The sequence below is a fragment of the Pristis pectinata genome, chromosome 14 (genome assembly GCF_009764475.1).
Source record: "Pristis pectinata isolate sPriPec2 chromosome 14, sPriPec2.1.pri, whole genome shotgun sequence".
Classification (NCBI taxonomy): domain Eukaryota; kingdom Metazoa; phylum Chordata; class Chondrichthyes; order Rhinopristiformes; family Pristidae; genus Pristis; species Pristis pectinata.
The window spans coordinates 47841092-47855677 of NC_067418.1; the positions used below are offsets into that span (position 1 = coordinate 47841092).

A 14586-nucleotide genomic window follows, 5' to 3' on the forward strand; every position below is an offset into this window, starting at 1 on the left:
GGCAGGTGAATGAATTAACTGGGGGCCTTGGGTGCAGATTTCTATGGTCCACCATTGGATTACCCCAGCGTGTGCTCCCTGCCCTTCGTGCTGCGTCTTCAAACTGAAACTTGCTGACATTTTTTTCTTTGTTCCGGATCTTCCAGGCCAGCCTCTGCACATCCGAATGAACATGGCCCAGTTTTACGGCAGCAACGTTGCCATTAATGTCGTCTGTGAGGCTGCGTACCACATGTCCATGACTCGCTTCCTTATCTGCCGTGACCTGCTGATTCTGCAGCAGCTAATGCTTCACCTTGGAGACGGTGTAAGTGTTCTTCAATAGCACATCATGGCTCAGGGTGGCCTGCGGCTTGTCTTTGAGCTGCAGGACAGTAAGTGCTGAGGAATATATCTCAAACCTGCCATAATAGCTGTGTGGTATAACCATGAGATGACTCTGCCTCTGTTGTTTAGTGAATGGGTATAAAAGTTTACATTTATCATTTGTTGCAATTGTATTTCCAAAGTTACTGACTTCTTGAGGCATTTATTTGCTGTTTTATGGGTGTGTGCACTTGGTTATTTGATTTTTTTTTGTCTGTTATTTACTTTTATCCAGCACCTTAAAAGTGGGATTGGAGGAAATTCCTTTCCAAGCAAGCTCCAGCCTCAATGGCTGACCAGATTAGACCAGTATTATTGTAGTTGGGCTACTCTGCATTTTTTTAGAATTTGTGCCTCTGCCTTTCAGCTTATCAAATGTGCACAGAGAGCAACTTATTAAACTTTTTTTTTGTGTGTGCTGCTCTTCAGGTGAGTTTGGGAGCTGGTGGCTATCTCCTGCAGCTCCAGCAGGAACTCATTCCTCGGACATCGCTCCTCGTGTGCTCCTACTATGTGATGAGATGGGCTTGTCAATCCCTGGCTTCAGCAGTGCCTGTTGACACTTTGTAAGTAATCTGGGATCTGAGGAAGAAAAGAAGAGTTTTTGTTTAAGGCCTAGTTCTTCTAGTGAAACCACGACCATAAAAGGGACCCAAGCTTGACTTCGTATAAACATTCAAAACACTGGAGGAACTCAGCGGGTCGGGCAGCATCTATGGAGGGGAATGGATAGTCGACGTTTCGGGTTGAGACCCTTCATCTGGACTGGCAGGTGAAGCGCCTTGACCTGAAACGTTGACTATCCATTTCCCTCTGTAGATGCTGCCCGACCCGCTGAGTTCCTCCGGTGTTTTGTGCGTGTTGCTCCAGATTCCAGCGTCTGCAGAATCTTGTGTGTCTGTCTTAATATAAACACTATTGTTCGCCAATAACCAAGTAAGAAAGGGGGAATATTTCCCTTTACAAAATTGATATCAGATCAGGCAGTGGGTCAAGTGAGTTCTGAGACCTGAAGCTAAATCCAGCCCAGATTTGGGGAAAGAGTTTGGAATTGTGGCTGGTTCTCTTGTAAGGTTCCTGTGTGATAAATTCCTGATGAGATTCTTCCTGTTCATCCCTCTAGACCTTTCAGAATGTTTTATGCCACAATTTAATCTCTCTATTCTGAAGGAAGTAACCCCAGCCTCAGTCCAACACAAATTACCAGCCGTGTCTCCATCTACCACATGGCTGCCTTGAAAGTATTAGCCTCTTCTGAGGTTGAGGCTTGGGCAACTTGTGAAGTGAGGTGCTCTGACTAACCTGAATGCCTGTTCAGACTTGTTGTGTTCAGCAAAAGGAGTTATGCTGTTCCCCACCCTCCCATGAGACTCAATCCTCCTTGAACACCAATTTAAAAAAAGCTGAACAAAATGTGTCTCCTTGTTTCTCCTGCAACGTCCCTGCTGCTTTCCCTACAGAGCAGCACTGGTGTAGGAAGCTTTGAGCTTTAAGCTGTTCCTAAGGGTGGGCTTTGGCTGTGTTGGTGCCATCCTAAAGCCAGCAAGAAATTGGAAGGCCTGTTGTAGTATATCTTTGGTGGAGATGTTTTGTACCTGGACACCATTGTATCGCGAGGTTGATTGTAGAGGCAGGTATTACCATAACAAGGTAAATAATTGTCGAAGAAACTTACCATTTTTATGTGGTTTCAGGGAATCGAACCTGCGACAGTTATCAGTTTTAGAGCTGTCAGACTCTAATGCCCTAACATCACAGCGTGCAGGTAGGTACATTCGCCAAATCTCTAACCCTGGGGTGGGGTTGGGTTGGATCGGGCATTGGTTTGCAGCGAGGAGGAGCGGAGGCTGCTAGCCCATGTTGACGGACATTTGAAACCTAAGGTTAAAGGTCTGTGAAATATTACAGGCTCATTGTTTATAAGGTTAGGCTAGTAAGCTATTCAGTTGAAATTACTGATAATCTCTGACCTAACTCAATTACCCAGTCCTTTCCCATGTCCCCTTTATGAACAAATTTTTGTTCAGAAATGGACAATTTGACCTTTAGCATTGATTCCTCTTTGTGGAGGATTTCTAAATTTCTGGCCCACGCCCAACAACTGATCTGAAAGATTTGTCTACACCATTTTCCCTTCTCTCTGGAAAACAATCAGATCACCCCTGAACTTCCTGAATTCCAGAGAATGCAACTCCAGCTTGCGTGATCTCTTATCGTAATGTAAGCCTCGGAGTCCAGATACCATTCTATTTTCAGCTTTACATTTTGCAGAGGAAATGAATTGACGTGTTTCACCAAATGGCCAATGGACTGAACACTACATAGAATCACAGAAATTTGGGGTATAGGAGGCTATTTGAACCCGTTGTGTCCATGCTGACTTTAGGTTAAACCTACATCACTATTCTTGGTCCACAGCCTAAAAGGTTAAGGCTCTTCAAATGGACACCAAGTACACGTTGAGGGTGTCTACCTCCACTGCCCTGTCGTACAGCGAGTTCCATGCCCCCACTGTTCTCTAAGTGTGAACATTTTCCTTCAATTCCCCTTTAACGTTTCTACCAATCAACTTAAATCAGTGCTTACTAGTTATTGTCCTTATTGCTAAGGGAGAGAGTTCTTCCTGTTCCTCCTCTCTAGGCCTTTTGGAATGTTATACACCACAATTTAATCTGTTCTGAAGGAGTAACCCCAGCCTTGTCAGCCTCTGCTTTTTACCATAACTCACCAACCTTGGCGGTATCCTTGTGAACTTCCTCTGTGCCCTCTCTACTATAAACATGCATTTTTTTTAGTGTGGTGACCAGAGCTGTGCACAGTTTTTTTTAAGCTGTGGCCTACTGATGTTTCCTGCAGTTCTCTCATGGATTCACTGGTTTAGTATTCCTGTGCCTTGGCTGTAACGTATAGGATCAGAATTAGGCCATTCGGCCCATTGAATCTGCTCTGCTATTCAATCATGGCTGATTTTTTTTTCTCTCAACCCCATTCTCCTGCTTTCTGCCCATGACCCTTAACCCCCTTACCAGTCAAGAAGCTGTCGACCTCTGCCTTAAATACACCCAATGACTTGGCCTCCACAGCCCTCCGTGGCAACGAATTCCACAGATTCACCGCCCTCTGGTTGAAGAAATTCCTCCTGATCTCAGTTCTAAAGGGCCGTCCCTTTATTCTGAGGCTGTGCCCTCGGATCCTAGACTCTCCCACTAATGGAAACATCCTCTCCACGTCCATTCTATCCAGACCTTTCAATATTTGGTAAGTTTCAATGAGATCCCCCCCCTCATCCTTCTGAACTCCATCCAGTACAGGCCCAGTGACATCAAATGCTCCTCACACATTAAGCCTTTTATTCCCGGGATCCTTCTTGTGAACCTCCTCTGGGCCCTCTCCAGGGCCAGCACCTTTCCTTAGATACGGGGCCCAATATTCCAGATGTGGGCTGACCAACGCCTTATCAAGCCTCAGCATCACATCCTTGCTTTAATATTCCAGTCCTCTCGAAGTGAATGCTAACGTTGCATTTGCCTTCCTTACTACCGACTCAACCTGCAAGTTAACCTTAAGGGAATCCTGAACTAGGACTCCCAAGTCCCTTTGCACCTCTGATTTCTGAATCCTCTCCCCATTTAGAAAATAGTCTACACCTCAAGCGTCCCAACATATCATTAATCATTTTATCTAACTGCCCTGCTGCCTTTGGAGATTTAAGACAAGCACCCTAAGGACTTCTTCATTTTTAAACACTGCTTAGTAACTCATCATGTATTCCCCTTGCTTGCCCTCCCCTTGCACTCCTCCCGAGTGAATTCCACTTGTCATATATGTGCCTACCTCCCTGTGGTCTGGGACTTCCTTTCTTGCTATCAACCACTTCTCATCTTGCCTCTCTTCATCCAACTCTCCTGTATTTAGCACTCCTTTCTTGAATTGCGATGTAGAAAAACATCCCAGCCTACTGCCGGGGGACGATATTCCGCAATTACATCTTGGGCCACTGGGGTCTCTCAGGCTGTCCCATTTTAAAGAAATGATGTTTAGTGGGGTTCCAGAGAGATCTGGGGGTGGCTGCTAATACACTATCAGGTGAGTTTCTTACAATGGATAAGATCTCTTTATTAATCATGTACATTGAAACACACAGTGAAATGCACCTTTTGCGTTGAGTGTTCTGGGGGGGTAGCCTGCAAGTGTCGCCACGCTTCCAGCGCCAACATAGCACGCCCACAACTTCCTAACCTGTACGTGTTTGGAATGTGGGAGGAAACCGGAGCACCCGGAGGAAACCCACGCAGTCACGGGGAGAACATACAAACTTACAGCGGCCAGAATTGAACCTGGGTCGTTGGTGCTGTAATAGCATTACGCTAACCGCTACACTACCGTGCCTGCCCTTAAGTTTGGAGTGTGGGAAGTGTTCAAGTGACTGCGTTAATAGCTCGTTACCCAAACCAACATCTCACGACAAGGTTGGGATGAACCCATGCGTGCAAAGCACAATGGATTAGCAGTCTATTGCTTTAACCTCTCGGCCACCTCCTCTATTCTAGTCTGCTGGTATCTGGTATTATTTCTGCTCCCGTCTTTCAGTTGCTAGCCAACTGTTGACAGATTTGAAGAAATGAGGTGCTTTATCCTTCTACGTTCAAGGCTTTAGTTTCTAATCCTGGCTAAGGTAACACTGACGACTTGCCTTATTTTCTAGCCAGCAGCCTACGTACGGTGGTAGAGTTGTTCTACCAACAGGTGGCCAGAAAACACATTCTTTCCCGGCTGTTGTCCCAGGAAAATAGTCCTTTAAGTCAGTCGACGATCAACTGGGCACAGATTGGCATTGCCTTTACAAATTACCTCCTCCAGTATTTGTATCCTTTACAATGGTGCTTAATACAGCAATGTAACTGTCTCTTTGTAACTTGCATGTTCTACGAGATAATATCTCATCGGAGGTGGACAGAATTAGTTGGAATGAAAGATAACAGAGACTTTTCCCCAGGGCGAAAATGGTATAATTTTAAGGTGATTGGAGGAAGGTATAAGGGGGATGTCAGAAGTAAGTTTTTACAGTGGTGGGTGCGTTGAACGCCCTGCCGGTAGAGGTTGTGGGGGCAGATACATTGGGGACATTTAAGAGATTCTTAGATAGACACATGAATGATAGAGAAATGGAGAGCTATGTGGGAGGGAAGGGTTAGATAGATCTAAGAGCAGAATAAAATGTCGGCACAACATCGTGGGCCGAAGGGCCTGTACTGTGCTGCAGTGTTTCATGATGCAAAGAATGACTGATAGATTGAGACTTTCTTTTTAAAAACAAGTGTAGAGAGACGAAGTTTAGCAAGAGAATTTTAAAGAGCAGGGAAGAAGAGAGAATGTTGCTCAGGTTGAGGGATTTTTGAATGCGGATCTTGAACATCGGTTGTGGAAGGAGATGTGAGTGCAAGCTCATGAAGTGATTGAGTCAAAGGAAATAGCTGTGAGACAGGACTTGGGTGCTGAGATTTTGAGCGAGTTGTTAAAATAAATTGATAACGTTTCTAGGAATATTTAACAGGTCACTCAGAAGAACTGAGTTAATGTTTCAGGTTAGTAACTTGTCATGGGAATTTTGGTGCATGTAATCTGTTAACTACACATTATACCATGAGTTCAGCAGAGAGATCACTTATTGCCAATGGAAAAGCAGGAGTGGGCTCCCTGTATTCTTTCCTCAACTTATGCCACTGAGAAAGGATTAGCTTTTCAATTTTTTTTAATCATTGAACTATTTTTACTGATTAATAGGTGTGTACCCATGGTACAGTGCTTAGTAACAAGACTGGTAACCCAGAGGCTCGGATGAACAATTCAGGGACATGAATTTAAATCCCGACATGTTCGCTGTGGGATTTCAATTCAGTTAATAATTTTAAGAAAAGAAGCAGATGGGTCTAAAAATGATCACAAAACCACAGGATTGTAATCCATCTGGTTCACCAATGCACCTCGGGGAGGAAATCTGTCGTTCTTTCCCAATCTAGTCAACTTGTGACTCCAGAACCACGGTAGCCTGTTGACCACTAACTGCCCTCTGACGTGACCTTGTCAGGTCATGAACATTGTTAAAACAGGAATAAGGAAACGCACCCCTGGCACCAATCTAGGCACTGAATTTGGACTCTGCAGAGTTGCTCTCAACCCTAATCAACCTCCTCATGAGTACATGGGAACTGGGGGAGCTGTCCCACAGATCATTCAAGCAATAGCCATGCATAGTCGCCCTGTTGACTTGCGCTAGAGTGCTCCATTGAAGTCCCTGTATGTTTTCTGACCCACGGGCAGGATAGGTCCACTAGAGGTGCTGATACACTGGTATACAGGTTGGAGGGGGTAGCTGTGGGAGTCCTCAGCAATAACTCCTGAAACCACAGTCTCATAACATACCACCTACTGTTCTCTTTGTCCCCTCTACGTTGGACAACACTAGGAAAGAATCATTCAAAGTGTCAGGGTACAAGATGTCTGCCGGTGGGGGGGGGGGGGTGCTTCAATATCCATCACCATGAAGGGTTTGACAGCCACGGAAGTGCAATAACTCTCCACCTCAGCTTTCCTTGCGTTGTGAGGAGCTTTAGCCGACACATTGGTTTTGCAGCTGTGTGGGAGACTGATTAATGTCCCTGATGGTCCCCGCTAAATTCCCATGCATTTCCCTGCCCTTTGTTACGTGACTGCTGCATTTGTCGTGCTCTGTTTGTGGCACTTTTATTATTTGAGTTGGGTGGGAGATGGTCATGAACCAGCCCTTGCTCGTGCTGACGAGTGACGCCCACCTCTCAAAGTGAAAATCATTATTGGCTGTAATTTGTTGCATCCTGTGGACAAGTGCTAATAAATCAACTGCTTCTCTTCATACAGATTTTCCCTGTACCCTTCTAAGCTTTGTCCCCTCTGGTCTGTTTGTACCCCCTGGAAGCTTCAAGGAGGCATGTGCGCTGCTTTCTTGACCTGATGGTGAAACCGTTGGGAATGGGAGCTTACAAGATCTAACACTTCACCTGCTCCATTGGAACTGCTTTCTGTGGCTGTACACCTGGCCACCTGTTCCCTCATGCATTGCTCATGACGATTCTGTGTTTTGACCCGCTCCAGTAATCTCAGGGAATTCCCATTCTTCCTTGACTCTGATTCAGATGGCCAAATAACACCAGTTTTCTGTTTCCGGAGTTTCTCATGGGACACTGCCAGTATGTACAGCTTCAGGTAGGTGGTGCTTTTGCATTCTTTGTGTCGCTCTTTGTGCCTCTTCAAGTAATGAAACTTGAAATCTGAGTCTGGAGGTGTGATTTCCTTGTATTGTGAGGAGCTTTAGCTGGCACCTTGGTTTTGCTGCTGTGCAGGAGGCTAATTAATGTCCCTGATGTTCCCCACTGGATCCTCATGCATTTCCCTGATTTGTATACGGCTGCCACAATCATGTTCACAACCATCTCCCACCCAACTTAAACGATAAAAACGCCACAGAGTGGGGTGGGAGATGGTTATGAACCAGCTTTTCCCTGTCGTTTGGCTCAAAGAGCAGTAAGGGAGCTGAGATCCAGGGCTAAGAGTGGTTGCCCTTGACACAGCAACATTTGAACAAACGTGGGATCCAGCAGCCCAGTCAAGTTGAAGTCATCGGTGCTGGTGACGTATCTGGAGCAGAGCAAGGTGGTTGTTCTTGGGTGTCAATTGTCTCAGCCTGGACCTGTGTCCTCGGTTCAATCGTCTTCAGTTGCGTCTTCGATCTGCCCTCTGAGGATGACCCAAGAGGGGATCTTCGCACTGCATTCTGTTGTGTTTACAGCTCAGCTAATGAAGTACGAGCTGTGCAGGATCTGGGCCGTGGGAAGGTAGGTGTAAGTGAGGGGTGGAGGGGCTGGTGTTCAGTTGGGTGTAGGGTAGCAGGGACCAGATTGGTTTGGGTGGGTGAGGGCAAATTATCAATAATCAGACAATAATCAGAGAGTCATACAGCACAGAAACAGGCCCTTCGGCCCAACTGGTCCATGCCCACCAAGAGTCCCATCTAAGCTAGTCCCATTTGCCCATGTTTGGCCCACATCTCTCCCGCGCCCCCCCCCCCCCCCCAAACATTGTTTATTCTCTGCAGATGATGTTTGCAATTACCCTGTCAAGTCTTCATAATGCCGTCCCATTGACAGGACCCTTGGTTGTATGTATATAAGATACTACATGCATGTAATGGTCCAGAAAAATTTTTTTTAACTTCCTTCCCACTGAGTTTGACCAGTGTGCTGTATTCCTGGCGATAGGCAAACCAAGTCGAGTTTACTGAGAAGTGATCTGCATTTGTTAGTGCAATTGTAATAGACTGTGAATTGAGTTAGCCTGTTAAGTGCTGGGCTTCTGCAACTCTACACCACCACTACCCCCGCCCCCCCCATTCCTGCCAGCTAATGGGTTAAACAGAGGGGAAGGCCGCCTGCTAAAAACAAAACTGGTCTGTATTGTGATTGTGTGCTCCTAAACTGTGAATTTGCACTGTTGATGTTGAGATGCTTCATGTTGTGTTTGGTAAAGCTCGTGCCACTAACCATTTGCATGTTTTCTCAATTTTTAAGGAATATGTACGCCTATTGCAACCTTGGTGTGAAGTTAATGTCGGCTCACGGCGGTTCGTGCTGGGACAGTGTTACCTGGCCACAGGTGAAGGGTACAAGGTAAGATTGTGGTGAGAGTGGAGGGTAAGGAATGTCGCTGAGGGAATTTCTGTTAGTGCTTTCAGCACCAGCAGTGGACATGAATGAAAATGGCACATTACTTTCCTTGCTTGTTCATGTTTTTTATTTCAAAGCAAAATCCTCGTCTGCTTGGAGTCCAAAATCAGGTCAACAGCTCTCCAAACTGGTGCTGTAATTTCAGTCCACTACCTTGGTCAGTGAGCAGGTACATAAGTGGGTGAGGACTTGTCTCGAACCTGGGAGTAAGCTGACAGGGAATTGACAAAAAAAGGTTCCTCTTCCCACGCATGTTTAGTTACCCCTGGTGTCTGACAGTAATATAGTCTTCACCACTTTTCTCATCTGCACAGTGGCTTTTAGCAATGTATGAAGACAACATCAGTTCCTACATGGATGCTGGCAATAACCAAAATGTCCCCTTCCCCTCCGTCTCCCCCACTAAGTTGTCCATCTGATACGCTGCACTGCATGAATAAAAAAAAAATCCCTCCATATCTTGCAAAGACCAGAGCCATTGTCTTCAGCTCCTGTCACAGTCTCTGTTCCCTAGCTCGTGCCTTCATCCCACTCCTTAAATCCAGGCCAGGTGCTGTGTTTGACCTCTGAGTCTTCTCATATCAATGCGATCATGAAAATCTGCACATCATCAACCTGTAGTTGAAACCCCGATCCAGCCCTTTGTTTCCTCGAGGTATAACTACCGGACTGAGCCTCTGGCCAGGTTTCTTCTTGCTGCTGTCTGTAAGACTGCTGCGGTATGCCACATCGTCCCCGCGCCCCTCTCTGCTTGCTGCCCTACACTGGCTTCCACTTCAGCAACATTTCTATTATAAAATCCTTTCCCCGGTCTTCAAACTCCGTTTGTGGCCTTGGTCCTCTTCTGTCATCTCCCTCCATCCCTGTAACCCTCCCAGCTTGTCTGTGCTCCTCCAATCCCGTCATTTCTGAACTTACCCATTCCAGCATCATCAGCTGTGCCTTTGACTGCCAAAACCAAGCTCTTGCGCCCCTTCCCAATGCCTCTTCATGCCTTTCCCTCCCAATCTCGACTGTGCCTTTGGTCATTTTGCCCTAATATCTCGTTTGGTGCATGTTCTGTGTAGCACCATGAGGCTTCTAGTTAAACCACAGAATCATAGAACAGTACAGCACAATACAGGCCCTTCGGCCCACAATGTTGTGCCGACCTTTAAACCCCTCCTAAGACTAACTAACCCCTTCCTCCCACATATCCCCCTATTTTAAATTCCTCCATATGCTTATCTAACAATTTCTTGAATTTGACCAATGTCCCTGCCTCCACCACCACCCCAGGCAGCGCATTCCATACCCCAACCACTCTCTGAGTAAAAAACCTTCTTCTGATATCTCCCTTGAACTTCCCACCCATTACTTTAAAGCCATACCCTCTTGTATTGAGCATTGGTGCACTGGCTGTCTATATCTATTCCTCTTAATATTTTGTACACCTCTATCATGTCTCCTCTCATCCTCCTTCTCTCCAAAGAGTAAAGGCCTAGCTCCCTTAGCCTCTCCTCATAATGCATACTCTCTAAACCAGGCAGCATCCTGGTAAATCTCCTTTGCACCCTTTCCAACGCTTCCACAAGTAATGGTATACGTGGAGGTGGCCGTGGTTGATCCGAGGTGAGGCCAGTGACCAGACACATGGGGTGGCGATCCATTCTTCAACTCTTCCCCTCTTCACGTTTCCCCTCTTCAACCCGTTCCAATGGGTATGAGGTGACGAGTGCTGATTCAGACTTACGCCCTCCCGGCCCGGTGCCGTGTGGTTGAGCTGGACTTGCAACCTGACAATGTCACGGCTTCTTTCCCCAGGCTCTGGAGTGTTTCTGCGACGGTGCTGCAGCAGTGGGGAGGGAGGAGTTCCTGGACAGACTGATCCGCGTGGAGGACGAGGAAGCCGCCTCCAATCCCAGAGTGCAGTATTACAACAAGGTATGTACTGAACTGCAGTTCGGGTCCTCATGTGATCTTGCACCAACGGCAGGGCTGCTTGGGTGAGGAGGCCAAGTGGGTTTGGAATCTGGCTTAAAGCACAGGATGGATATGAGCCCTTGTTTGTCAGCAGGGTGACCTGAGATTTTCAGTACCTCTGATCATGTTAGTGCAGCAGTTAGCATTACGCTATTACAGCGCCAGTGACCTGGGTTCAGTTCCCACCGCTGTCTGTAAGGAGTTTGTACGTTCTCCCCATGTCTCCGTGGGTTTCCTCCGGGTGCTCCGGTTTCCTCCCACATTCCAAAGGCGTAGGGGTTAGGAAGTTGTGGGCGTGCTATGTTGGCACCGGAAGTGTGGCGACACTTGCGGGCTGACCCCAGGACAGTCTACGCAAAAGATGCATTTCACTGTGTGTTTCGATGTACGTGGGACTAATAAAGAAATCTTAACAGTCATTATTTTCTCCATTTATGGTTTCACTTCTCTTGCTCCCACGATAAATTCGACACTACTCCTTACCATCTGGTTTTCCTGTGCTAAGGTGTTGCAACTGCTTTCTGTCGTTCCTGGGTGCATGGAGTTGCTGAAAACAATATGAAAGATTACCGACTCTTCCGTGTTTCCCAAGAAGTGCCTTTTGGTCTCTAGCGCTCCGTAACTGGGAATTGTCCTTTCCTGTGCTACCCTTCTCCCTCTCCACCATCCCTCATTCACCAGCACCCTATTTTTGCAGAATACCAATTGAATTTTGTTTCTATTCAAAAGTTTTTCAGGGAACTGGTAAGAGCAGTTTTGCCTGAGCGAAGTCATCAGGAAAGCAAAATAATTGTGTAAAGTGTAGGTCTAACTGAACTGTGACAGTGTAAACTTCGGGCTTGGCTACTATCCAGTCATTTAAGATTTAAATCTTTAGATGGATTTTTAGGAGCTTGGGGAAAAGTAAATTAACTATTTTTTTTCAATTTGTACTTAAGTTTGACTTGTTGAGACTTTTTTTTAATATCTAATTGGAGCATTCAGAGCAGTCGGTTCAAGTCGTAGCAGTGAAATCTGTATTTGTCATCGCGCTCATGGAATGTACTAAATCGTTGCCAGATCTTTCTGTTTTTACATTTAGATGCAAATACATTTAAAAAAAACAATTAAAAAAGTCAAGGAAAACCAAATTCAAATTCCCTCCAGCACAACTCAAATCTTGCTGAACTTTTGGGTTAGTTTTCAAAAACAAAAACATTGCAATAGCAGATTTAACCATCCACCAAGCTCACCCACGCCTCATTTTTAAGTGCAGATATATTGGAGTTTCGAATAGAAATGCAGAATCTCTCGTCTTTTAAACTGGGCCCTGTGCATGATGTCCTATACATTCCCAGGTTCGCCTGACCAATGTGCTTAGTTTTTGTACCCTCTCTCCAGTGGTTATATTTCACTATCTGCAGGCACACGTTCCTGAATATTAACTTCAGATTGCCTCTTCACTTTCGTTGTCATAAGTGCTGCAGTCTGTGAACCAGATCGGCTGCATCTCAATTGGATGTGTATTCAACTGACTGTGTGTAACATCATACGAGTCCAACTGTGTTGTATGTTGCTCGTTCCTAGGTCCTCCGTTTACTGGAAGACATGGGGCTACCAGAGCTTGTTCTGCAGCTAGCGGCGATTGCAGTGACTGAGGCAAGAGATGACTGGAAGATTCTGGTGTGTGACTTTTCCATTTCTAATTTGCTTAACCGTGTTGCACTGCTAATTCAACCTGTGACGGAATACAGCTCCAGCCTTTGGTTGTACTTCAGTTGAGAATCTACAGGAACAATCGAACTGCTCCAGCAAGGGTTTAATTCAGTGCAGACTCTCTGAATGGTGCTTCACATTGGTTTTTCTCCCAGGGTAGAAATGCCAAATACTGGAGGGCATGCATTTAGGGTGAGGAGGGGAAAGTTCAAAGGAGATGTGCAGGGCAAGTGCTTTTTACACAGAGAGTGGTGAGTGCCTGGAACAGGCTGCCAGGGATAGTGGTGGAAGCAGATACAATAGTGGCCCTTAAGAGGCTGTTAGACACATGAATGTTCAGGGAATGGCAGGATATGGATCGGGTACAGGTAGAAGAGATTTAGTTTAATTCGGCATCATGTTCAGCACAGACATTGTGGGGCAGAAGGGTCTCTTTCTGTGCTGTTAACTGTTCTGTGTTCTACTTTCCACACAGGCCATGCTGTGGACAAAGATTTTCAAGCATCACTTGGACCTGGGTCACAATCATCAGGCTTATGAGTCACTAACCCAGAACCCGGACAACAGCAGGTGAGAGAATGGGCCGTGAGCTGTTTCCATTGTTTCCCCCCTCCCCAACCCCCTCCCCCGTGGATGGCGAGCTGGCACGCCATGGTGTGATGTTGAGTTCAGTGTTGTGAGCATTGTTAGACGGGGGTGATTAGCAGGCTGGCCCGTGAGATCACCCTGGACCAGTTCCAACACAGCTGTGATGTACTGGATGGGGCCCTGTGTTGGCATCCACGGCCAGGAATTACAGCCGGAATGACACGTGCCAGCTGCAGAGTCTTCTTCCTGGCGGTGGGGGGGGGCGGAATGGCCTCTTGCCCCTCTGCTGTTAAGATGGGGTGAGGGGGAGTGGTTTATAGCTCTGACCTCACAGCTTTTGTTACAGTGGGGCTTTTTTTAACCCCCCCCCACCGGTCAGTCCCCTTACTGATGTGACCTTGTCCTGTGCGTGGTACGTCCCTGGGCTTGCCACTGTTAGTCTCTGTCGTAGCTGGAGGCCTGTGCAGCTTGTGTCAACGACCAGTGTTGTCCATTATCTAAGGTCAGGTTTCAGAACTACCTCACCCTGCGCAATATGCTTCTTCAAATAAGGACCCAGATGGCTGCTGCTTCGTGGCTGAGCAGGCAGCTGATAGTGTTCACTTTTCTATTGAAAGTAACACTCCCCGTTTGCCAGCATTTTGCATTCTCTTTAGGTCTAACTTCACCTCCAATGGCTGTAAAGGTGTATAAAATAAGATTAGATATCTTTATTAGTCACATGTACATCGTAACACACAGCGAAATGCATCTTTTTTTTTGTGTAGAGTGTTCTGGGGGGAGCCCGCAAGTGTCGCCATGCTTCTGGCGCCAACGTAGGATGCCCAGAGCTTCCTAACCCGTAGGTCTTTGGAATGTGGGAGGAAACCCACGCAAACACACAGGGAGAACGTACAAACTCCTGTCACGAACCAGCAACAAAAGAAACACACTGAGCATGATTGTGTTAAAAACTATTTTATTAATTACTACTTATGATAATACGTAAAATAAAAGTAAAAACATTAGTATGTTAGAATTCAAAAATGTTAAACCTCGAACGTTAACCCCAAAACTAAACTCTTCGTGGGTGTGGCAAAGTCCAAAACTCCCAGTTCCGGAATGGTTCTTAAAGTTCAGTTCCGCAAGCCATAAGGTGAAACATGAGCAAGGGCTTCTTCAACAACCACCGTTGTCTGAAGATAAGACGTAGACGTAGAGAAACGTAGAGAGAGTA

At 46.2% G+C, this 14586-nt stretch overlaps 1 protein-coding gene across 1 annotated transcript in view; it reads left to right on the forward strand.

The window, feature by feature from the left end:
- Positions 1–14586, forward strand: part of nup160 (nucleoporin 160) — an 82050-nt gene that overhangs the window by 41090 nt on the left and 26374 nt on the right. The window contains exons 17-25 of the mRNA XM_052029712.1: positions 147–307; positions 796–932; positions 2061–2131; positions 5072–5231; positions 7539–7608; positions 8970–9068; positions 10929–11048; positions 12654–12749; positions 13258–13352. Coding sequence (XP_051885672.1) covers positions 147–307; positions 796–932; positions 2061–2131; positions 5072–5231; positions 7539–7608; positions 8970–9068; positions 10929–11048; positions 12654–12749; positions 13258–13352 — 1009 coding nt within the window. The remainder of the gene's footprint in view (positions 1–146; positions 308–795; positions 933–2060; positions 2132–5071; positions 5232–7538; positions 7609–8969; positions 9069–10928; positions 11049–12653; positions 12750–13257; positions 13353–14586) is intronic.